General features: G+C 42.3%; 1 protein-coding gene across 5 annotated transcripts in view; it reads left to right on the top strand.

The window, feature by feature from the left end:
* Ccdc58 (Coiled-coil domain-containing 58) overlaps window positions 1-25713 on the top strand; it is a 200991-nt gene that overhangs the window by 161558 nt on the left and 13720 nt on the right. For 2 of the 5 annotated variants that reach the window (XM_071679404.1, XM_071679401.1), the window contains exon 3: window positions 19965-20155. The exons of 2 other annotated variants lie outside the window; for them this stretch is intronic. In XM_071679404.1, coding sequence (XP_071535505.1) covers window positions 19965-20135 — 171 coding nt within the window. In that variant the 3' untranslated portion in view covers window positions 20136-20155. Of the gene's footprint in view, window positions 1-19964; window positions 20160-25713 lie in introns of all 5 variants that reach the window. One more of the 5 variants, XM_071679402.1, reaches the window with a different exon arrangement.

Here is a 25713-nt window from a genome sequence, read left to right as displayed (position 1 = left end):
GCTTTCCATGGTTTACCCCGGACGCTTCACATGCCTTGATTCAATCCACTGACAGCACGTCAACCCCTGTATACCACATCGCTCCAATTCACTCTATTCCTTGCCCTCCTTTCACCCTCCTGCATGTTCAGGCCCCGATCACACAAAATCTTTTTCACTCCATCTTTCCACCTCCAATTTGGTCTCCCTCTTCTCCTCGTTCCCTCCACCTCCGACACATATATCCTCTTGGTCAATCTTTCCTCACTCATTCTCTCCATGTGCCCAAACCATTTTAAAACACCCTCTTCTGCTCTCTCAACCACGCTCTTTTTATTTCCACACATCTCTCTTACCCTTACGTTACTTACTCGATCAAACCACCTCACACCACACATTATCCTCAAACATCTCATTTCCAGCACATCCATCCTCCTGCGCACAACTCTATCCATAGCCCACGCCTCGCAACCATACAACATTGTTGGAACTACTATTCCTTCAAACATACCCATTTTTGCTTTCCGGGATAATGTTCTCGACTTCCACACATTTTTCAAGGCTCCCAAAATTTTTGCCCCCTCCCCCACCCTATGATCCACTTCCGCTTCCATGGTTCCATCCGCTGACAGATCCACTCCCAGATATCTAAAACACTTCACTTCCTCCAGTTTTTCACCATACAAACTCACCTCCCAATTGACTTGACCCTCAACCCTACTGTACCTAATAACCTTGCTCTTATTCACATTTACTCTTAACTTTCTTCTTCCACACACTTTACCAAACTCAGTCACCAGCTTCTGCAGTTTCTCACATGAATCCGCCACCAGCGCTGTATCATCAGCGAACAACAACTGACTCACTTCCCAAGCTCTCTCATCCCCAACAGACTTCATACTTGCCCCTCTTTCCAAGACTCTTGCATTTACCTCCCTAACAACCCCATCCATAAACAAATTAAACAACCATGGAGACATCACACACCCCTGCCGCAATACCGGAATACCTGGTTTAAAAAGCGAGATATACATAAGTATACTTATGTAAGTAGGAGAGATGGCCAGAGAGCATTATTGGATTACGTGTTAATTGACAGGCGTGCGAAAGAGAGACTTTTGGATGTCAATGTGCTGAGAGGTGCAACTGGAGGGATGTCTGATCATTATCTTGTGGAGGCTAAGGTGAAGATTAGTATGGGTTTTCAGAAAAGAAGAGTGAATGTTGGGGTGAAGAAGGTGGTGAGAGTAAGTGAGCTTGGGAAGAAGTATCAGGAGAGACTGTGTACAGAATGGATATATATATATATATATATATATATATATATATATATATATATATATATATATATATATATATATATCCCTGGGGATAGGGGATTAAGAATACTTCCCACGCGTTCCTCACGTGTCGTAGAAGGCGACTAAAGGGGACAGGAGCAGGGGGCCAGAAACCTTCCCCTCCTTGTATTTTAACTTTCTAAAAGGGGAAACAGAAGAAGGAGTCACGCGAGGAGTGCTCATCCCCCTCGAAGGCTCAGATTGGGGTGTCTAAATGTGTGTGAATGTAACCAAGATGAGAAAAAAGGAGAGATAGGTAGTATGTTTGAGGAAAGGAACCTGGATGTTTTGGCTCTGAGTAAAACGAAGCTAAAGGGTAAAGGGGAAGAGTGGTTTGGGAATGTCTTGGGAGTAAAGTCAGGGGTTAGTGATAGGACAAGAGCAAGGGAAGGAGTAGCACTACTCCTGAATCAGGAGTTGTGGGAGTATGTGATAGAGTGTAAGAAAGTAAATTCTAGATTGATATGGGTAAAACTGAAAGTTGATGGAGAGAGATGGGTGATTATTGGTGCATATGCACCTGGGCATGAGAAGAAAGATCATGAGAGGCAAGTGTTTTGGGAGCAGCTGAATGAGTGTGTTAGTGGTTTTGATGCAGAAGACCGGGTTATAGTGATGGGTGATTTGAATGCAAAGGTGAGTAATGTGGCAGTTGAGGGAATAATTGGTATGCATGGGGTGTTCAGTGTTGTAAATGGAAATGGTGAAGAGCTTGTAGATTTATGTGCTGAAAAAGGACTGGTGATTGGGAATACCTGGTTTAGAAAGCGAGATATACATAAGTATACGTATGTAAGTAGGAGAGATGGCCAAAGAGCGTTATTAGATTATGTGTTAATTGATAGGGGTGCAAAAGAGAGACTTTTGGATGTTAATGTGCTGAGAGGTGCAACTGGAGGGATGTCTGATCATTATCTGGTGGAAGCGAAGGTGAAGATTTGTAGGGGTTTTCAGAAAAGAAGAGAGAATGTTGGGGTGAAGAGAGTGGTGAGAGTAAGTGAGCTTGGGAAGGAGACTTGTGTGAGGAAGTACCAGGAGAGACTGAGTACAGAATGTAAAAAGGTGAGAACAAAGGACGTAAGGGGAGTGGGGGAGGAATGGGATGTAATTAGGGAAGCAGTGATGGCTTGCGCAAAAGATGCTTGTGGCATGAGAAGCGTGGGAGATGGGTTGATTAGAAAAGGTAGTGAGTGGTGGAATGAAGAAGTAAGATTATTAGTGAAAGAGAAGAGAGAGGCATTTGAACGATTTTTGCAGGGAAAAAATGCAAATGAGTGGGAGAGGTATAAAAGAAAGAGGCAGGAGGTCAAGAGAAAGGTGCAAGAGGTGAAAGAGAGGGCAAATGAGAGTTGGGGTGAGAGAGTATCATTAAATTTCAGGGAGAATAAAAAGATGTTTTGGAAGGAGGTAAATAAAGTGCGTAAGACAAGGGAGCAAATGGGAACTTCACTGAAGGGGGCAAATGGGGAGGTGATAACAAGTAGTGGTGATGTGAGAAGGAGATGGAGTGAGTATTTTGAAGGTTTGTTGAATGTGTTTGATGATAGAGTGGCAGATGTGGGGTGTCTTGGTCGAGGTGGTGTGCAAAGTGAGAGGGTTAGGGAAAATTATTTGGTAAATAGAGAAGAGGTAGTGAAAGCTTTACGGAAGATGAAAGCCGGCAAAGCAGCAGGTTTGGATGGTATTGCAGTGGAATTTATTAAAAAAGGGGGTGACTGTATTGTTGACTGGTTGGTAAGGTTATTTAATGTATGTATGATTCATGGTGAGGTGCCTGAGGATTGGCAGAATGCTTGCATAGTGCCATTGTACAAAGGCAAAGGGGATAAGAGTGAGTGCTCAAATTACAGAGGTATAAGTTTATTGAGTATTCCTAGTAAATTATATGGGAGGGTATTGATTGGAGGGTGAAGGCATGTACAGAGCATGAGATTGGGGAAGAGCAGTGTGGTTTCAGAAGTGGTAGAGGATGTGTGGATCAGGTGTTTGCTTTGAAGAATGTATGCGAGAAATACTTAGAAAAACAAATGGATTTGTATGTTGACTGGTTGGTAAGGTTATTTAATGTATGTATGACTCATGGTGAGGTGCCTGAGGATTGGCGGAATGCGTGCATAGTGCCATTGTACAAAGGCAAAGGGGATAAGAGTGAGTGCTCAAATTACAGAGGTATAAGTTTGTTGAGTATTCCTGGTAAATTATATGGGAGGATATTGATTTAGAGGGTGAAGGCATGTACAGAGCATCAGATTGGGGAAGAGCAGTGTGGTTTCAGAAGTGGTAGAGGATGTGTGGATCAGGTGTTTGCTTTGAAGAATGTATGTGAGAAATACTTAGAAAAGCAAATGGATTTGTATGTAGCATTTATGGATCTGGAGAAGGCATATGATAGAGTTCATAGAGATGCTTTGTGGAAGGTAATAAGAATATATGGTGTGGGAGGAAAGTTATTAGAAGCAGTGAAAAGTTTTTATCGAGGATGTAAGGCATGTGTACGTGTAGGAAGAGAGGAAAGTGATTGGTTCTCAGTGAATGTAGGTTTGCGGCATGGGTGTGTGATGTCTCCATGGTTGTTTAATTTGTTTATGGATGGGGTTGTTAGGGAGGTGAATGCAAGAGTTTTGGAAAGAGGGGCAAGTATGAAGTCTGTTGGGGATGAGAGAGCTTGGGAAGTGAGTCAGTTGTTGTTCGCTGATGATACAGCGCTGGTGGCTGATTCATGTGAGAAACTGCAGAAGCTGGTGACTGAGTTTGGTAAAGTGTGTGAAAGAAGAAAGTTAAGAGTAAATGTGAATAAGAGCAAGGTTATTAGGTACAGTAGGGTTGAGGGTCAATTCAACTGGGAGGTGAGTTTGAATGGAGAAAAACTGGAGGAAGTGAAGTGTTTTAGATATCTGGGAGTGGATCTGGCAGCGGATGGAACCTTGGAAGCGGAAGTGGATCATAGGGTGGGGGAGGGGGCGAAAATTCTGGGAGCCTTGAAGAATGTTTGGAAGTCGAGAACATTATCTCGGAAAGCAAAAATGGGTATGCTTGAAGGAATAGTGGTTCCAACAATGTTGTATGGTTGCGAGGCGTGGGCTATGGATAGAGTTGTGCGCAGGAGGATGGATGTGCTGGAAATGAGATGTTTGAGGACAATGTGTGGTGTGAGGTGGTTTGATCGAGTAAGTAACGTAAGGGTAAGAGAGATGTGTGGAAATAAAAAGAGCGTGGTTGAGAGAGCAGATGAGGGTGTTTTGAAGTGGTTCAGGCACATGGAGAGAATGAGTGAGGAAAGATTGACCAAGAGAACATATGTGTCGGAGGTGGAGGGAACGAGGAGAAGAGGGAGACCAAATTGGAGGTGGAAAGATGGAGTGAAAAAGATTTTGTGTGATCGGGGCCTGAGCATGCAGGAGGGTGAAAGGAGGGCAAGGAATAGAGTGAATTGGAGCGATGTGGTGTACCGGGGTTGACGTGTTGTCAGTGGATTGAATCAAGGCATGTGAAGCGTCTGGGGTAAACCATGGAAAGCTGTGTAGGTATGTATATTTTGCGTGTGTGGACGTATGTATATACATGTGTATGGGGGTGGGTTGGGCCATTTCTTTCGTCTGTTTCTTTGTGCTACCTCGCAAACGCGGGAGACAGCGACAAAGTAGAAAAAAAAAAATTTATGGATCTGGAGAAGGCATATGATAGAGTTGATAGAGATGCTCTGTGGAAGGTTTTAAGAATATATGGTGTGGGAGGCAAGTTGTTAGAAGCAGTGAAAAGTTTTTATTGAGGATGTAAGGCATGTGTACATGTAGGAAGAGAGGAAAGTGATTGGTTCTCAGTGAATGTAGGTTTGCGGCAGGGGTGTGTGATGTCTCCATGGTTGTTTAATTTGTTTATGGATGGGGTTGTTAGGGAGGTGAATGCAAAAGTTTTGGAAAGAGGGCCAAGTATGAAGTCTGTTGGGGATGAGAGAACTTGGTAAGTGAGTCAGTTGTTGTTCGCTGATGATACAGCACTGGTGGCTGATTCATGTAAGAAACTGCAGAAGCTGGTGACTGAGTTTGGTAAAGTGTGTGAAAGAAGAAAGTTAAGAGTAAATGTGAATAAGAGCAAGGTTATTAGGTACAGTAGGGTTGAGGGTCAAGTCAATTGGGAGGTAAGTTTAAATGGAGAAAAGCTGGAGGAAGTGAAGTGTTTTAGATATCTGGGAGTGGATCTGGCAGCGGATGGAACCATGGAAGCGGAAGTGAATCATAGGGTGGGGGAGGGGCGAAAATTCTGGGAGCCTTGAAGAATGTTTGGAAGTCGAGAACATTATCTCGGAAATCAAAAATGGGTATGTTTGAAGGAATAGTGGTTCCAACAATGTTGTATGGTTGCGAGGCGTGGGCTATGGATAGAGTTGTGCGCAGGAGGGTGGATGTGCTGGAAATGAGATGTTTGAGGACAATATGTGGTGTGAGGTGGTTTGATCGAGTAAGTAATGCAAGGGTGAGAGAGATGTGTGGTAATAAAAAGAGTGTGGTTGAGAGAGCAGAAGAGGGTGTTTTGAAATGGTTTGGTCACATGGAGAGAATGAGTGAGGAAAGATTGACCAAGAAGATATATGTGTCAGAGGTGGAGGGGACGAGGAGAAGTGGGAGACCAAATTGGAGGTGGAAAGATGGAGTGAAAAAGATTTTGAGTGATCGGGGCCTGAACATGCAGGAGGGTGAAAGGCGTGCAAGGAATAGAGTGAATTGGAACGATGTGGTATACTGGGGTCGACGTGCTGTCAATGGATTGAACCAGGGCATGTGAAGCGTCTGGGTTAAACCATGGAAAGTGTGTGGGGCCTGGAAGTGGAAAGGGAGCTGTGGTTTCGGTGCATTATTACATGACAGGTAGAGACTGAGTGTGAATGATTGGGGCCTTTGGTGTTTTTCCTAGCGCCACCTTGCACACATGAGGGGGAGGGGGATGGTATTCCATGTGTGGCGAGGTGGCGATGGGAACATATAAAGGCAGACAGTATGAATTATGTACATGTGTATATATGTATATGTCTGTGTGTGTATATATATGTGTACATTGAGATGTATAGGTATGTATATTGTAGGAGAGATGGCCAGAGAGCGTTATTGGATTACGTGTTAATTGACAGGTGCGTGAAAGAGAGACTTTTGGATGTTAATGTGTTGAGAGGTGCAACTGGAGGGATGTCTGATCATTATCTTGTGGAGGCTAAGGTGAAGATTTGTATGGGTTTTCAGAAAAGAAGAGTGAATGTTGGGGTGAAGAGGGTGGTGAGAGTAAGTGAGCTTGGGAAGGAGACTTGTGTGAGGAAGTACCAGGAGAGACTGAGTACAGAATGGAAAAAGGTGAGAACAAAGGAGGTAAGGGGAGTGGGTGAGGAATGGGATGTATTTAGGGAAGCAGTGATGGCTTGCGCAAAGGATGCTTGTGGCATGAGAAGTGTGGGAGGTGGGTTGATTAGAAAGGGTAGTGAGGGGTGGGATAAAGAAGTAAGATTATTAGTGAAAGAGAAGAGAGAGGCATTTGGACAATTTTTGCAGGGAAAAAATTCAAATGAGTGGGAGATGTATAAAAGAAAGAGACAGGAGGTCAAGAGAAAGGTGCAAGAGGTGAAAAAAAAGGCAAATGAGAGTTGGGGTGAGAGAGTATCATTAGATTTCAGGGAGAATAAAAAGATGTTCTGGAAGGAGGTAAATAGAGTGCGTAAGACAAGGGAGCAAATGGGAACTTCAGTAAAGGGGGCTAATGGGGAGGTGATAACAAGTAGTGGTGATGTGAGAAGGAGATGGAGTGAGTATTTTGAAGGTTTGTTGAATGTGTTTGATGATAGAGTGGCAGATATGGGGTGTTTTGGTCGAGGTGGTGTGCAAAGTGAGAGGGTTAGGGAAAATGATTTGGTAAACAGAGAAGAGGTAGTAAAAGCTTTGTGGAAGATGAAAGCCGGCAAGGCAGCAGGTTTGGATGGTATTGCAGTGGAATTTATTAAAAAAGAGGGTGACTGTATTGTTGACTGGTTGGTAAGGTTATTTAATATATGTATGACTCATGGTAAGGTACCTGAGGATTGGCAGAATGCGTGCATAGTGCCATTGTACAAAGGCAAAGGGGATAAGAGTGAGTGCTCAAATTACAGAGGTATGAGTTTGTTGAGTATTCTTGGTAAATTTTATGGGAGGGTATTGATTGAGAGAGTGAAGGCATGTACAGAGCATGAGATTGGGGAAGAGCAGTGTGGTTTCAGAAGTGGTAGAGGATGTGTGGATCAGGTGTTTGCTGTGAAGAATGTATGTGAGAAATACTTAGAAAAGCAAATGGATTTGTATGTACCAGTTATGGATCTGGAGAAGGCATTGATAGAGTTGATAGAGATGCTCTGTGGAAGGTATTAAGAATGTATGGTGTGTGAGGCAAGTTGTTAGAAGCAGTGAAAAGTTTTTATCGAGGATGTAAGTTATGTGTACGTGTAGGAAGAGAGGAAAGTGATTGGTTCTCAGTGAATGTAGGTTTGTGGCAGGGGTGTGTGATGTCTCCATGTTTGTTTAATATGTTTATGGATGGGGTTGTTAGGGAGGTGAATGCAAGAGTTTTGGAAAGAGGGGCAAGTATGAAGTCTGTTGTGGATTAGAGCGCTTGGTAAGTGAGTCAGTTGTTGTTCACTTATGATACAGCGCTGGTGGCTGATTCATGTGAGAAACTGCAGAAGCTGGTGACTGGGTTTGGTAAAGTGTGTGAAAGAAGAAAGTTAAGAGTAAATGTGAATAAGAGCAAGGTTATTAGGTACAGTAGGGTTGAGGGTCAAGTCAATTGGGAGGTAAGTTTGAATGGAGAAAAACTGGAGGAAGTGAAGTGTTTTAGATATCTGGGAGTGGATCTGGCAGCAGATGGAACCATGGAAGCGGAAGTGAATCATAGGGTGGGGGAGGGGGCAAAAATCTTGGGAGCCTTGAAGAATGTTTGGAAGTCGAGAACATTATCTCGAAAGCAAAAATGGGTATGTTTGAAGGAATAGTGGTTCCAACAATGTTGTATGGTTGCGAGGCATGGGCTATGGATAGAGTTGTGCGCAGGAGGGTGGATGTGCTGGAAATGAGATGTTTAAGGACAATATGTGGTGTGAGGTGGTTTGACTGAGTAAGTAATGTAAGGGTAAGAGAGATGTGTGGAAATAAAAAGAGCATGGTTGAGAGAGCAGAAGAGGGTGTTTTGAAATGGTTTGGGCACATGGAGAGAATGAGTGAGGAAAGATTGACCAAGAGTATATATGTGTCGGAGGTGGAGGGAACGAGGAGAAGTGGGAGACCAAATTGGAGGTTTAAAGATGGAGTGAAAAAGATTTTGAGTGATCGGGGCCTGAACATGCAGGAGGATGAAAGACGGGCAAGGAATAGTGTGAATTGGATCGATGTTTTATGCCGGGGTCGACGTGCTGTCAATGGATTGAATCAGGGCATGTGAAGCATCTGGGATAAACCATGGAAAGTTGAGTGGGGCTTGGATGTGGAAAGGGAGCTGTGGTTTCGGGCATTATTGCATGACAGCTAGAGACAGAGTGTGAACGAATGGGGCCTTTGTTGTCTTTTCCTAGCGCTACCTCACACACATGAGGGGGAGGGGGATGTTATTCCATTGTGTGGCGAGGTGGCGATGGGAATGAATAAAAGCAGTGTGAATTGTGTGCATGGGTATATATGTATGTGTCTGTGTGTGTATATATATGTGTACATTGAGATGTATGGGTATGTATATTTGCGTGTGTGGACGTGTATATATATACATGTGTATGGGGGTGGTTTGGGCCATTTCTTTCGTCTGTTTCCTTGCGCTACCTCGCAAACGCGGGAGACAGCGACAAAGCAAAATAATAAAAAAATTAAAATATATATAATATATATAATATATATAAATATATATAATATATATGGATAGAGTTGTGCGTGGGAGGATGGATGTGCTGGAAATGAGATGTTTGAGGACAGTGTGTGGTGTGAGGTGGTTTTGATCGAGTAAGTAACGTAAGGGTAAGAGAGGTGTGGAAATAAGAGGAGCGTGGTTGAGAGAGCGGAAGAGGGTGTTTTGAAATGGTTTGGGCACATGGAGAGAATGAGTGAGGAAAGATTGACCAAGAGGATATATGTGTCGGAGGTGGAGGGAATGAGGAGAAGTGGGAGACCAAACTGGAGGTGGAAAGATGGAGTGAAAAAGATTTTGTGTGATCGGGGCCTGAACATGCAGGAGGGTGAAAGGAGGGCAAGGAATAGAGTGAATTGGATCGATGTGGTATACCGGGGTTGACGTGCTGTCAGTGGATTGAATCAGGGCATGTGAAGCATCTGGGGTAAACCATGGAAAGTTGTGTGGGGCCTGGATGTGGAAAGGGAGCTGTGGTTTCGGGCATTATTGCATGACACCACATGCCAAATTCCCTCCCAGATATCTGAAACACTTCACTTCCTCCAGTTTTTCTCCATTCAAACTTACCTCCCAATTGACATGTCCCTCAACCCTACTGTACCTAATAACCTTGCTCTTATTCACATTTACTCTCAGCTTTCTTCTTTCATACACTTTACCAAACTCAGTCACCAGCTTCTGCAGTTTCTCACACGAATCAGCCACCAGTGCTGTATCATCAGTGAACAACAACTGACTCACTTCCCAAGCTCTCTCATCCGCAACGGACTGCATACTTGCCCCTCTTTCCAAAACTCTTGCATTCACCTCCCTGACAACCCCATCCATAAACAAATTAAACAACCATGGACACATCTTACACCCCTGCCGCAAACCTACATTCACTGAAAACCAATCACATTCCTCTCTTCCTACTTGTACACATGCCTTACATCCTCGATAAAAACTTTTCACTGCTTCTAACAACTTGCCTCCCACACCATATATTCTTAATATCTTCCACAGAGCATCTCTATCAACTCTATCATATCCCTTCTCTAGATCCATAAATGCTACATACAAATCCATTCGCTTTTCTAAGTATTTCTCACATACATTCTTCAAAGCAAACACCTGATCCACACATCCTCTACCACTTCTGAAACCACACTGCTCTTCCCCAATCTGATGCTTTGTACATGCCTTCACCCTCTCAATCAATACCCTCCCATATAATTTACCAGGAATACTCAACAAACTTATACCTCTGTAATTTGAGCACTTTCTTTCATTCCCTTTGCTTTTTTTATAATGGCACTATGCAAGCATTCCGCCAATCCTCAGGCACCTCACCATGAGTCATACATACATTAAATAACCGTACCAACCAGTCCACAATACAATCACCCCCTTTTTTGATAAATTCCACTGCAATACCATCCAAACCTGCTGCCTTGGTGGCTTTCATCTTCCGCAAAGCTGTTTACCAAATTATTTTCCCTACCCCTCTCACTTTCCACACCACCACGACCAAAACACCCTATATCTGCCACTGTATCATCAAACACATTCAACGAACCTTCAAAATACTCTCTCCATCTCCTTCTCACATCACCACTACTTGTTATCACCTCCCCACTTGCACCCTTCACTGAAGTTCCCATTTGTTCCCTTGTCTTACGCACTTTATTTACCTTCTTCCAAAACACCTTTTTATTCTCCCCTAAATATGATGATACTCTCTCACCCCAACTCTCATTTGCCCTTTTTTTCACCTATTGCACCCTTCTCTTGAACTCCTTTCCTTTATACATCTCCTAGTCATTTCCATTATTTCTCTGCAAAAATCGTCAAAATACCTCTCTCTTCTCTTTCACTAATAATCTTACTTCTTCATCCCACCACTCACTACCGTTTCTAATCTGCCCACCTCCTACGCTTTTCATGCCACAATCATCTTTTGTGCAAGCCATCACTGCTTCCCTAAATACATCCCATTCCACCCCCACTCCCCTTACGTACTTTGTTCTCACCTTTTTCCATTCTGTATTCAGTTTCTCCTGGTACTTCCTCACACAAGTCTCCTTCCCAAGTTCACTTACTCTCACCACTCTTTTCACCCCAATATTCTCTCTTCTTTTCTGAAAACCTTTACAAATCTTCACCTTCGCCTCCACAAGATAATGATGAGACATCCCTCAGTTGCACCTCTCAGCACATTAATATCCAAAAGTCTCTCTTTTGCACCTCTATCAATTAACCTGTAATCCAATAACCCTCTCTGCCCATCTCTCCTACTTACATACGTATACTTATGTATATCTCTCTTTTTAAACCAGGTATTCCCAATCACCAGTCTTTTTTCAGCACATCAGTCTGCAAGCTCTTCATCATTTCCATTTACAACACTGAACACCCCATGTACACCACTTATTCCCTTAACTGCCACATTACTCACCTTTGCATTCAAATCACCCATCACTATAACCCGGTCTCGTACATCAAAACTACTAACACAGTCACTCAGCTGCTCCCAAAACACTTGCCTCTGATGATCTTTCTTCTTATCCCCAGGTGCATATGACCAATAATCACCCTTCTCTCTCCATCCACTTTCAGGTTTACCCATATCAATCTAGAGTTTACTTTCTTACTCTCTATCACATACTACCACCACTCCTGTTTCAGGAGTAGTGCTACTCCTTCCCTTGCTCTTGTCCTCTCACTAACCCCTGACTTTATTCCCAAGACATTTCCAAACCACTCTTCCCCTTTACCCTTAAGCTTTGTTTCACTCAGAGCCAAAACATCCAGGTTCCTTTCCTCAAACATACTACCTATCTCTCCTTTTTTCTCATCTTGGTTACATCCACACAATTTAGACACCCCAAACTGAGCCTTCGAGGAGGATGAGCACTCCCCACATGACTCCTTCTTCTGTTTCCCCTTTTAGAAAGTTAAAATACAAGGAGGGGAGGGTTTCTAGCATCCCACTCCCGTCCCCTTTAGTCGCCTTCTATGACACATGAGGAATGCGTGGGAAGTATTCTTTCTCCCCTATCTATATACATATATTTTTTTTTTTTTTTTTTGCTTTGTCGCTGTCTCCCGCGTTTGCGAGGTAGCGCAAGGAAACAGACGAAAGAAATGGCCCAACCTACCCCCATACACATGTATATACATATGTCCACACACGCAAGTATACATACCTACACAGCTTTCCATGGTTTACCCCAGATGCTTCACATGCCCTGATTCAATGCACTGACAGCACGTCAACCCCGGTATACCACATCGATCCAATTCATTCTATTCCTTGCCCTCCTTTCACCCTCCTGCATGTTCAGGCCCCGATCACACAAAATCTTTTTCACTCCATCTTTCCACCTCCAATTTGGTCTCCCACTTCTCCTCGTTCCCTCCACCTCCGACACATATATCCTCTTGGTCAATCTTTCCTCACTCATTCTCTCCATGTGCCCAAACCATTTCAAAACACCCTCTTCTGCTCTCTCAACCACGCTCTTTTTATTTCCACACATCTCTCTTACCCTTACGTTACTCGATCAAACCACCTCACACCACACATTGTCCTCAAACATCTCATTTCCAGCACATCCATCCTCCTGCGCACAACTCTATCCATAGCCCACGCCTCGCAACCATACAACATTGTTGGAACCACTATTCCTTCAAACATACCCATTTTTGCTTTCCGAGATAATGTTCTCGACTTCCACACATTCTTCAAGGCTCCCAGAATTTTCGCCCCCTCCCCCACCCTATGATCCACTTCCGCTTCCATGGTTCCATCCGCTGCCAGATCCACTCCCAGATATCTAAAACACTTTACTTCCTCCAGTTTTTCTCCATTCAAACTTACCTCCCAATTGACTTGACCCTCAACCCTACTGTACCTAATAACCTTGCTCTTATTCACATTTACTCTTAACTTTCTTCTTTCACACACTTTACCAAACTCAGTCACCAGCTTCTGCAGTTTCTCACATGAATCAGCCACCAGCGCTGTATCATCAGCGAACAACAACTGACTCACTTCCCAAGCTCTCTCATCCCCAACAGACTTCATACTTGCCCCTCTTTCCAAAACTCTTGCATTCACCTCCCTAACAACCCCATCCATAAACAAATTAAACAACCATGGAGACATCACACACCCCTGCCGCAAACCTACATTCACTGAGAACCAATCACTTTCCTCTCTTCCTACACGTACACATGCCTTACATCCTCGATAAAAACTTTTCACTGCTTCTAACAACTTGCCTCCCACACCATATATTCTTAATACCTTCCACAGAGCATCTCTATCAACTCTATCATATGCCTTCTCCAGATCCATAGATGCTACATACAAATCCATATGCTTTTCTAAGTATTTCTCACATACATTCTTCAAAGCAAACACCTGATCCACACATCCTCTACCACTTCTGAAACCACACTGCTCTTCCCCAATCTGATGCTCTGTACATGCCTTCACCCTCTCAATCAATACCCTCCCATATAATTTACCAGGCTTACTCAACAAACTTATACCTCTGTAATTTGAGCACTCACTCTTATCCCCTTTGCCTTTGTACAATGGCACTATGCACGCATTCTGCCAATCCTCAGGCACCTCACCATGAGTCATACATACATTAAATAACCTTACCAACCAGTCAATAATACAGTCACCCCCTTTTTTAATAAATTCCACTGCAATAGCATCCAAACCTGCTGCCTTGCCGGCTTTCATCTTCCGTAAAGCTTTTACTACCTCTTCTCTGTTTACCAAATCATTCTCCCTAACCCTCTCACTTTGCACACCACCTCGACTAAAACACCCTATATCTGCCACTCTATCATCAAACACATTCAACAAACCTTCAAAATACTCACTCCATCTCCTTCTCACATCACCACTACTTGTTATCACCTCCTCATTTGCGCCCTTCACTGAAGTTCCCATTTGCTCCCTTGTCTTACGCACTTCATTTACCTTCTGCCAGAACATCTTTTTATTCTCCCTAAAATTTAATGATACTCTCTCACCTCAACTCTCATTTACCCTCTTTTTCACCTCTTGCACCTTTCTCTTGACCTCCTGTCTCTCTCTTTTATACATCTCCCACTCAATTGCATTTTTTCCCTGCAAAAATCGTCCAAATGCCTCTCTCTTCTCTTTCACTAATACTCTTACTTCTTCATCCCACCACTCACTACCCTTTCTAATCAACCCACCTCCCACTCTTCTCATGCCACAATCATCTTTTGCGCAATCCATCACTGATTCCTTAAATACATCCCATTCCTCCCCCACTCCCCTTACTTCCATTGTTCTCACCTTTTTCCATTCTGTACTCAGTCTCTCCTGGTACTTCCTCACACAAGTCTCCTTCCCAAGCTCACTTACTCTCACCACCCTCTTCATCCCAACATTCACTCTTCTTTTCTGAAAACCCATACAAATCTTCACCTTAGCCTCCAGAAGATAATGATCAGACATCCCTCCAGTTGCACCTCTCAGCACATTAACATCCAAAAGTCTCTCTTTCGCACGCCTGTCAATTAACACGTAATCCAATAACGCTCTCTGGCCAGCTCTCCTACTTACATACGTATACTTATGTATATCTCGCTTTTTAAACCAGGTATTCCCGATCACCAGTCCTTTTTCAGCACATAAATCTACAAGCTCTTCACCATTTCCATTTACAATACTGAACACCCCATGTATACCAATTATTCCCTCAACTGCCACATGACTCACCTTTGCATTCAAATCACCCATCACTATAACCCGGTCTCATTCATCAAAACCACTATCACACTCATTCAGCTGCTCCCAAAACACTTGCCTCTCATGATCTTTCTTCTCATGCCCAGGTGCATATGCACCAATAATCACCCATCTCTCTCCATCAACTTTCAGTTTTACCCATATTAATCGAGAATTTACTTTCTTACATTCTATCACATACTCCCACAACTCCTGTTTCAGGAGTACTGCTACTCCTTCCCTTGCTCTTGTCCTCTCACTGACCCCTGACTTTACTCCCAAGACATTCCCAAACCACTCTTCCCCTTTACCCTTGAGCTTTGTTTCACTCAGAGCCATATATATATATATATATATATATATATATATATGGATTTGTATGTAGCATTTATGGATCTGGAGAAGGCATATGATAGAGTTGATAGAGATGCTCTGTGGAAGGTATTAAGAATATATGGTGTGGGAGGGAAGTTGTTAGAAGCAGTGAAAAGTTTTTATCGAGGATGTAAGGCATGTGTACTTGTAGGAAGAGAGGAAAGTGATTGGTTCTCAGTGAATGTAGGTTTGCGGCAGGGGTGTGTGATGTCTCCATGGTTGTTTTATTTGTTTATGGATGGGGTTGTTAGGGAGGTGAATGCAAGAGTTTTGGAAAGAGGGGCAAGTATGAAGTCTGTTGGGTATGAGAGAGCTTGGGAAGTGAGTCAGTTGTTGTTCGCTGATGATACAGCGCTGGTGGCTGATTCATGTGAGAAACTGCAGAAGCTGGTGACTGAGTTTGGTAAAGTGTGTGAAAGAAGAAAGTTAAGAGTAAATGTGAATAAGAGCAAGGTTATTAGGTACAGTAGGGTTGAGGGTCAAGTCAATTGGGAGGTGAGTTTGAATGGAGAAAAACTGGAGGAAGTAAAGATTTTTAGATATCTGGGAGTGGATCTGGCAGCGGATGGAATCATGGAAGCGGAAGTGGATCATAGGGTGGGGGAGGGGGCGAAAATTCTGGGAGCCTTGAAGAATGTGTGGAAGTCGAGAACATTATCTCGGAAAGCAAAAATGGGTATGTTTGAAGGAATAGTGGTTCTAACAATGTTGTATGGTTGCGAGGCGTGGACTATGGATAGTGTTGTGCGCAGGAGGATGGATGTGCTGGAAATGAGATGTTTGAGGACAATGTGTGGTGTGAGGTGGTTTGATCGAGTAAGTAACGTAAGGGTAAGAGAGATGTGTGGAAATAAAAAGAGCGTGGTTGAGAGAGCAGAAGAGGGTGTTTTGAAATGGTTTGGGCACATGGAGAGAATGAGTGAGGAAAGATTGACCAAGAGGATATATGTGTCGGAGGTGGAGGGAACGAGGAGAAGAGGGAGACCAAATTGGAGGTGGAAAGATGGAGTGAAAAAGATTTTGTGTGATCGGGGCCTGAACATGCAGGAGGGTGAAAGGAGGGCAAGGAATAGAGTGAATTGGAGCGATGTGGTATACCGGGGTTGACGTGCTGTCAGTGGATTGAATCAAGGCATGTGAAGCGTCTGGGGTAAACCATGGAAAGCTGTGTAGGTATGTATATTTGCGTGTGTGGACGTATGTATATACATGTGTATGGGGGTGGGTTGGGCCATTTTCTTTCGTCTGTTTCCTTGCGCTACCTCGCAAACGCGGGAGACAGCGACAAAGCAAAAAAAAAAAATATATATATATATATATATATATATATATATATATATATATATATATATATATTTTTTTTTATACTTTGTCGCTGTATATATATATATATATATATATATATATATATATATATATATATATATATATATATATATATATATATATGTACACCTTTTTCCCCTATCTATATATATATATATATATATATATATATATATATATATATATATATATATATATATATTATCCCTGGGGATAGGGGATTAAGAATACTTCCCACGTATTCCCTGCGTGTCGTAGAAGGCGACTAAAAGGGGAGGGAGCAGGGGGTTGGAAATCCTCCCCTCTCTTTTTCTTTTTTTTTCAATTTTCCAAAAGAAGGAACAGAGGGGGCCAGGTGAGGATATTCCAGAAAAGGCCCAGTCCTCTGTTCTTAATGCTACCTCGCTATCGCGGGAAATGGCGAATATTATGAAAAAATATATATATATATATATATATATATATATATATATATATATTTTTTTTTTTTTTTTTTTTTATATACTTTGTCGCTGTCTCCCGCGTTTGCGAGGTAGCGCAAGGAAACAGACGAAAGAAATGGCCCAACCGCCCCCCCATACACATGTACATACACACGTCCACACACGCAAATATACATACCTACACAGCTTTCCATGGTTTACCCCAGACGCTTCACATGCCTTGCTTCAATCCACTGACAGCACGTCAACCCCTGTATACCACATGACTCCAATTCACTCTATTTCTTGCCCTCCTTTCACCCTCCTGCATGTTCAGGCCCCGATCACACAAAATCTTTTTCACTCCATCTTTCCACCTCCAATTTGGTCTCCCTCTTCTCCTCGTTCCCTCCACCTCCGACACATATATCCTCTTGGTCAATCTCTCCTCACTCATTCTCTCCATGTGCCCAAACCATTTCAAAACACCCTCTTCTGCTCTCTCAACCACGCTCTTTTTATTTCCACACATCTCTCTTACCCTTACGTTACTTACTCGATCAAACCACCTCACACCACACATTGTCCTCAAACATCTCATTTCCAGCACATCCATCCTCCTGCGCACATCTCTATCCATAGCCCACGCCTCGCAACCATACAGCATTGTTGGAACCACTATTCCCTCAAACATACCCATTTTTGCTTTCCGAGATAATGTTCTCAACTTCCACACATTTTTCAAGGCTCCCAAAATTTTCGCCCCCTCCCCCACCCTATGATCCACTTCCGCTTCCATGTTTCCATCCGCTGACAGATCCACTCCCAGATATCTAAAACACTTCACTTCCTCCAGTTTTTCTCCATTCAAACTCACCTCCCAATTGACTTGACCCTCACCCCTACTGTATATATATATATATATATATATTTTTTTTTTTTTTTGCTTTGTCGCTGTCTCCCGCGTTTGCAAGGTAGCGCAAGGAAACAGACGAAAGAAATGGCCCAACCCACCCCCATACACATGTATATACATACGTCCACACACGCAAATATACATACCTACACAGCTTTCCATGGTTTACCCCAGACGCTTCACATGCCTTGATTCAATCCACTGACAGCACGTCAACCCCGGTATACCACATCGCTCCAATTCACTCTATTCCTTGCCCTCCTTTCACCCTCCTGCATGTTCAGGCCCCGATCACACAAAATCTTTTTCACTCCATCTTTCCACCTCCAATTTGGTCTCCCTCTTCTCCTCGTTCCCTCCACCTCCGACACATATATCCTCTTGGTCAATCTTTCCTCACTCATTCTCTCCATGTGACCAAACCATTTCAAAACACCCTCTTCTGCTCTCTCAACCACGCTCTTTTTATTTCCACACATCTCTCTTACCCTTACGTTACTTACTCGATCAAACCACCTCACACCACACATTGTCCTCAAACATCTCATTTCCAGCACATCCATCCTCCTGCGCACAACTCTATCCATAGTCCACGCCTCGCAACCATACAACATTGTTGGAACCACTATTCCTTCAAACATACCCATTTTTGCTTTCCGAGATAATGTTCTCGACTTCCACACATTCTTCAAGGCTCCCAGAATTTTCGCCCCCTCCCCCACCCTATGATCCACTTCCGCTTCCATGTTTCCATCCGCTGCCAGATCCACTCCCAGATATCTAAAACACTTCACTTCCTCCAGTTTTTCTCCATTCAAACTCACCTCCCAATTGACTTGACCCTCAACCCTACTGTACCTAATAACCTTGCTCTTATTCACATTTACTCTTAACTTTCTTCTTTCACACACTTTACTAAACTCAGTCACCAGCTTCTGCAGTTTCTCACATGAATCAGCCACCAGCGCTGTATCATCAGCGAACAACAACTGACTCACTTCCCAAGCTCTCTCATCCCCAACAGACTTCATCCTTTCCCCTCTTTCCAAAACTCTTGCATTCACCTCCCTAACAACCCCATCCATAAACAAATTAAACAACCATGGAGACATCACACACCCCTGCCGCAAACCTATATATATATATATATATATATATATTTTTTTTTTTTTTTTTTTCATACTATTCGCTATTTCCCGCGATAGCGAGGTAGCGTTAAGAACAGAGGACTGGGCCTTTTTTGGAATATCCTCACCTGGCCCCCTCTGTTCCTTCTTTTGGAAAATTAAAAAAAAAAAAAAAAAAAAAGAGAGAGGGGAGGATTTCCAGCCCCCCGCTCCCTCCCCTTTTAGTCGCCTTCTACGACACGCAGGGAATACGTGGGAAGTATTCTTAATCCCCTATCCCCAGGGATAAAATATATATATATATATATATATATATATATATATATATATGTTTTCTTTTTCTTTCAAACTATTCGCCATTTCCCGCATTAGCGAGGTAGCGTTAAGAACAGAGGACTGGGCCTTTGAGGGAATACCCTCACCTGGCCCAATTCTCTGTTCCTTCTTTTGTAAAATTGAAAAAAAAAAAAAAAAACGAAAGGGGAGGATTTCCAGCCCCCCGCTCCCTCACCTTTTAGTCGCCTTCTACGACACGCAGGGAATACGTGGGAAGTATTCTTAATCCCCTATCCCCAGGGATAATATATATATATATATATATATATATATATATATATATATATATATATATATATATAAAAAAAAAATATATATATATATATATATATATATATATATATATATATATATATATATATATATATATATATATATACCTTTCTCCCCTATCTATATATATATACCTTGATAATTACCCCAGAAACCCTTTCCAAAATGGTCCTGATGTTATCAGAACCCGTTTTTCAGGGACTCCTGCAGTGCTGTGCTGCATTCTGTAACAGGGACAGGGTTGACTCCTTTGAAGTGAGAAATAATTTAATGAGACAGTTTTGTCAACTGACAGTGACACAGCCTCAAGGACACTTTTCACTCAGTGAAACTCGAGCTGTGGAGTCCAGCAAACTTACAATGTTTTGAAAAAGAAAGGCTTCTTAATGGTATGTAAGTAACAATTTATTCCTACCACATAATTGAAAACTTAAAGACAATTGGGTAAACACATTTGATTTTTCATATGTTCATAAACTGCCTTTAAATTATACTGATTTAACATCATGGTCAGCTTAAGGCATTTAACAAATTATCAGTATGGTAACTTGTTTCTTCAATCAATCCAGTCCATCAAAAGAGGATGCTCTGTTCCATCTATTATAGTACCATACCTAATTATCACCCTTCAAACACCTTCCAGACACACAAACATGTTCCTATTCATCTTAGGAGACCAGCTCCAAGAATCATGGCAGTTACCTATTTCTATTCATTATATTTCTAACCATGGCATTTTTTTCACAAATACATCTTTTTCAAATTATCATTTAGACTAATACTGACAGCTGTTATTCTATCAGACACCGTTGTAGACAAGGAATTTCTAGCTTATTTTGTTGGACTGAAAAATATATTGCATACTTTTTGGGCAGAGCTATTATATTTTGATACAAATGAACATTTAAGTTATCAGGAAATACCTCAACAGCATCTTGAATATCTAATTATTATTATTCATTGTTCTACGAGAGCTAAGTGGATTACTTGAGTAATTTTTCATGCTATTTGATGGTGAGAACAGTTTACTAATGATTCTTTTCTTATACCTATCTATAGTGGTAGATAAACTTCTTACAAAAGGCTGTCTCCCAGTATAAGCTGTATTTTGTTCATTCTTGATTAAAGGTTGCATATAAATGTGCTTTAATACATAATGAGTATAAATGGCAAAAGTTGCTAATCACAAATGGCTGCCAGTCAAAAAGTGAGCATGTTTGCAAAAATTTAGTTCAATATGGCAGCTTCTCTGAGCATAAAATGTAACCTACACAAAATGGATATTTTTTCGCTATTGCGAATATAGGTTTATGGAATGGAAAAAGAAAAATTGCATTTAAAATGCCACTCAGTTAACAAGTAACCATCAGTAGTCTAGGACAAGTCAAAATAGTCAAACATACTGTGTAACCTTAAAACTAATTCTCATTAAATGATACTACCCAAGAAATCTTAGAATTACGTCATAAGAGATTACATCATAAGAGATAATAAACCTGACCTAAAATTTGCCTAGTTCATTGTCTGCTAAATATGAAGGAAGGAAAAAATCGACATTGGCAAGATTTCACTGAGGTAAAACATGTTTGACTGAAGAAAAGGTCTTTCACCGAGGATTTCCACATATGCCAAAATGTTCACTGTAGCTAGTATTCACTTTTTTCTACCTTGATTAGAGTTATAATGTTCATCCAACATTATCCAGTAAATCTAATATGAGCAAGAAACTCCAGCACTGAAGCCATGAGATCAAACAGTTGTCCTGCAACAGCAAAGTTGCTTTAAAGGGACATGTATTCAAATGAGGAAGCATCACAAAATTCTCCATGAAATTACCATTTCTGTGAAGAATGAACAGTAGAATCTTATGAATCATTATTCTTATGTCTCATAAATGATGCGAAGAGTGCCAGACACTTGCCCCTCAAACTTAATCTTGTTTTTAACATAACATTTCTGACAAGCACTGTAGCGAGCATGAATGTTGTTCATCAACAGTCACAGTAGTGTGAAGTAGCAATATCTGAGCTCTCCCAGCAACTCGAACTTTTTTTTACACAATTTTCACTAAGGATCATCCTAATGTCTTTCTCATCTACTGGCATCTTAAACTCCTGAGAAATCAAGTAATGAAGTATTTCAAATTACTTGCAGGTCACAGGTTCTTGATGTATGGTAAAGCATTTCAAGAATGGAGAATGGCTACTGTCTTTAATCTGTTGCCTGACTCAGCTTTGACACTGTTCAAGACAAACTTTAGCTTCCTAATGCAAAATATCATTGCACTTCAGAGGGGAATTACATAAATTTTACCTCACCCCTCACCTGTTCCACTGGATGGATAACTGCAATCCAGGAAAAAGATATCATTCAGTTACCCAAATCCAACTCAGGATGTGAAGGCCATAGCCTCATCTGCCTACAGGCTGCATTACCTCCCGCGTTAGCGAGGTAGCGCAGGGAAACAGATGAAAGAATGGCCCAACCACCCCACATACACGTGTATATACATACACGTCCACACATGCACATATACATACCTATACATCTCACCTTTTTTTTCTTATTTATACTTTGTCGCTGTCTCCGGCGTTAGCGAGGTAGCGCAAGGAAACAGACGAAAGAATGGCCCAACCCACCCACATACACATGTATATACATACACGTCCAGACAAGCACATATACATGCCTATACATCTCAACATATACATATATATACACACAGACATATACATATATACACATGTACATAATTCATACTGTCTGCCCTTATTCATTCCCGTCACCACCCCGCCACACATGAAATGACAACCCCCTTCCCCTGCATGTGTGCAAGGTAGCGCTAGGAAAAAAACAAAGGCCACATTCATTCACACTCAGTCTCTAGCTGTCATGTACAATGCACTGAAACCACAGCTCCCTTTCCACATCCAGGCCCCACAAAACTTTCCATGGTCTACCCCAGACGCTTCACATGCCCTTGTTCAATCCATTAACAGCACATCAACCCCGGTATACCTCATCGTTCCAATTCACTCTATTCCTTGCAAGCCTTTCACCCTCCTGCATGTTCAGGCTCCGATCACTCAAAATCTTTTTCGCTCCATCTTCCCACCTCCAGTTTGGTCTCCCACTTCTCCTTGTTCGGTCCACCTCTGACACATATATCCTCTTTCTCAATCTTTCCTCACTCATTCTCCCCATATGCCCAAACCATTTCAAAACACACTCTTCTACTCTCTCAACCACACTCTTTTTATTACCACACATCTCTCTTACCCTTTCATTACTTACTCGATCAAACCACCTCACACCACATATTGTCCTCAAACATCTCATTTCGAGCACATCCACCCTCCTCCGCAAAACTATATCTATAGCCCACGCCTCGCAACCATGTAACATTGTTGGAACCACTATTCCTTCAAACATATCCATTTTTGCTTTCCAAGATAACGTTCTCGACTTCCACACATTATATAATGCTTCCAGAACTTTCACCTCCTCCCCCATCCTATGATTCACTTCTGCTTCCATGGTTCCATCCACTGCCAAATCCACTCCCACATATCTAAAACAATAGGAAACACTAGGAAAGCACTAGGAAAAGATAACAAAGGCCCCATTTGTTCACACTCAGTCTCTGGCTGTCATGCAATAATGCCCGAAACCACAGCTCCCTTTCCACATCCTGGCCCCACAGAGCTTTCCATGGTTTACCCCAGACATGCCCTGATTCAATCCATTGACAGCACGTCGACCCCGGTATACCACATCGATCCAATTCACTCTATTCCTTGCCAGCCTTTCACCCTCCTGCATGTTCAGGCCCTGATCACTCAAAATCTTTTTCACTCCATCTTTCCACCTCCAATTTGGTCTCCCACTTCTCGTTCCCTCCACCTCCGACACATATATCCTCTTGGTCAATCTTTCCTCACTCATTCTCTCCATGTGCCCAAACCATTTTAAAACACCCTCTTCTGCTCTCTCAACCACGCTCTTTTTATTTCCACTTACTCGATTACTTACTCGATCAAACTATATATATATATATATATATATATTTTTTTTTTTTTGCTTTGTCGCTGTCTCCCGCGTTTGCGAGGTAGCGCAAGGAAACAGACGAAAGAAATGGCCCAAACCACCCCCATACACATGTATATACATACGTCCACACACGCAAATATACATACCTACACAGCTTTCCATGGTTTACCCCAGACGCTTCACATGCCCCGATTCAATCCACTGACAGCACGTCAATCCCGGTATACCACATCGATCCAATTCACTCTATTCCTTGCCCTCCTTTCACCCTCCTGCATGTTCAGGCCCCGATCACACAAAATCTTTTTCACTCCATCTTTCCACCTCCAATTTGGTCTCCCTCTTCTCCTCGTTCCCTCCACCTCCGACACATATATCCTCTTGGTCAATCTTTCCTCACTCATTCTCTCCATGTGCCCAAACCATTTCAAAACACCCTCTTCTTCTTTCTCAACCATGCTCTTTTTATTTCCACACATCTCTCTTACCCTTACGTTACTTACTCGATCAAACCACCTCACACCACACATTGTCCTCAAACATCTCATTTCCAGCACATCCATCCTCCTGCGCACAACTCTATCCATAGCCCACGCCTCGCAACCATACAACATTGTTGGAACCACTATTCCTTCAAACATACCCATTTTTGCTTTCCGAGATAATGTTCTCGACTTCCACACATTCTTCAAGGCTCCCAGAATTTTCGCCCCCTCCCCCACCCTATGATCCACTGCCGCTTCCATGGTTCCATCCGCTGCCAGATCCACTCCCAGATATCTAAAACACTTCACTTCCTCCAGTTTTTCTCCATTCAAACTCACCTCCCAATTGACTTGACCCTCAACCCTACTGTACCTAATAACCTTGCTCTTATTCACATTTACTCTTAACTTTCTTCTTTCACACACTTTACCAAACTCAGTCACCAGCTTCTGCAGTTTCTCACATGAATCAGCCACCAGCGCTGTATCATCAGCGAACAACAACTGACTCACTTCCCAAGCTCTCTCATCCCCAACAGACTTCATACTTGCCCCTCTTTCCAAAACTCTTGCATTCACCTCCGTAACAACCCCATCCATAAACAAATTAAACAACCATGGAGACATCACACACCCCAGCCGCAAACCTACATTCACTGAGAACTATATATATATATATATATATATATATATATATATATATCTAAAACACTTCACTTCCTCCAGCTTTTCTCCATTCAAACTCACCTCCCAATTGACTTGACCCTCAACCCTACTGTACCTAATAACCTTGCTCTTATTCACATTTACTCTTAACTTTCTTCTTTCACACACTTTACCAAACTCAGTCACCAGCTTCTGCAGTTTCTCACATGAATCAGCCACCAGCGCTGTATCATCAGCGAACAACAACTGACTCACTTCCCAAGCTCTCTCATCCCCAACAGACTTCATACTTGCCCCCCTTTCCAAAACTCTTCATACTTGCCCCCCTTTCCAAAACTCTTGCATTCACCTCCCTAACAACCCCATCCATAAACAAATTAAACAACCATGGAGACAGCACACACCCCAGCCGCAAACCTACATTCACTGAGAACCAATCACTTTCCTCTCTTCCTACACGTACACATGCCTTACATCCTCGATAAAAACTTTTCACTGCTTCTAACAACTTGCCTCCCACACCATATATTCTTAATACCTTCCACAGAGCATCTCTATCAACTCTATCATATGCCTTCTCCAGATCCATAAATGCTACAGATTGGGGAAGAGCAGTGTGGTTTCAGAAGTGGTAGAGGATGTGTGGATCAGGTGTTTGATTTGAAGAATGTATGTGAGAAATACTTAGAAAAGCAAATGGATTTGTATGTAGCATTTATGGATCTGGAGAAGGCATATGATAAGAG

This window comes from Panulirus ornatus, chromosome 29, assembly GCF_036320965.1.
Source record: "Panulirus ornatus isolate Po-2019 chromosome 29, ASM3632096v1, whole genome shotgun sequence".
Taxonomy (NCBI): domain Eukaryota; kingdom Metazoa; phylum Arthropoda; class Malacostraca; order Decapoda; family Palinuridae; genus Panulirus; species Panulirus ornatus.
Note: the sequence above shows the minus strand (reverse complement) of the source record. Positions and strands in the feature narration are given on the sequence as shown.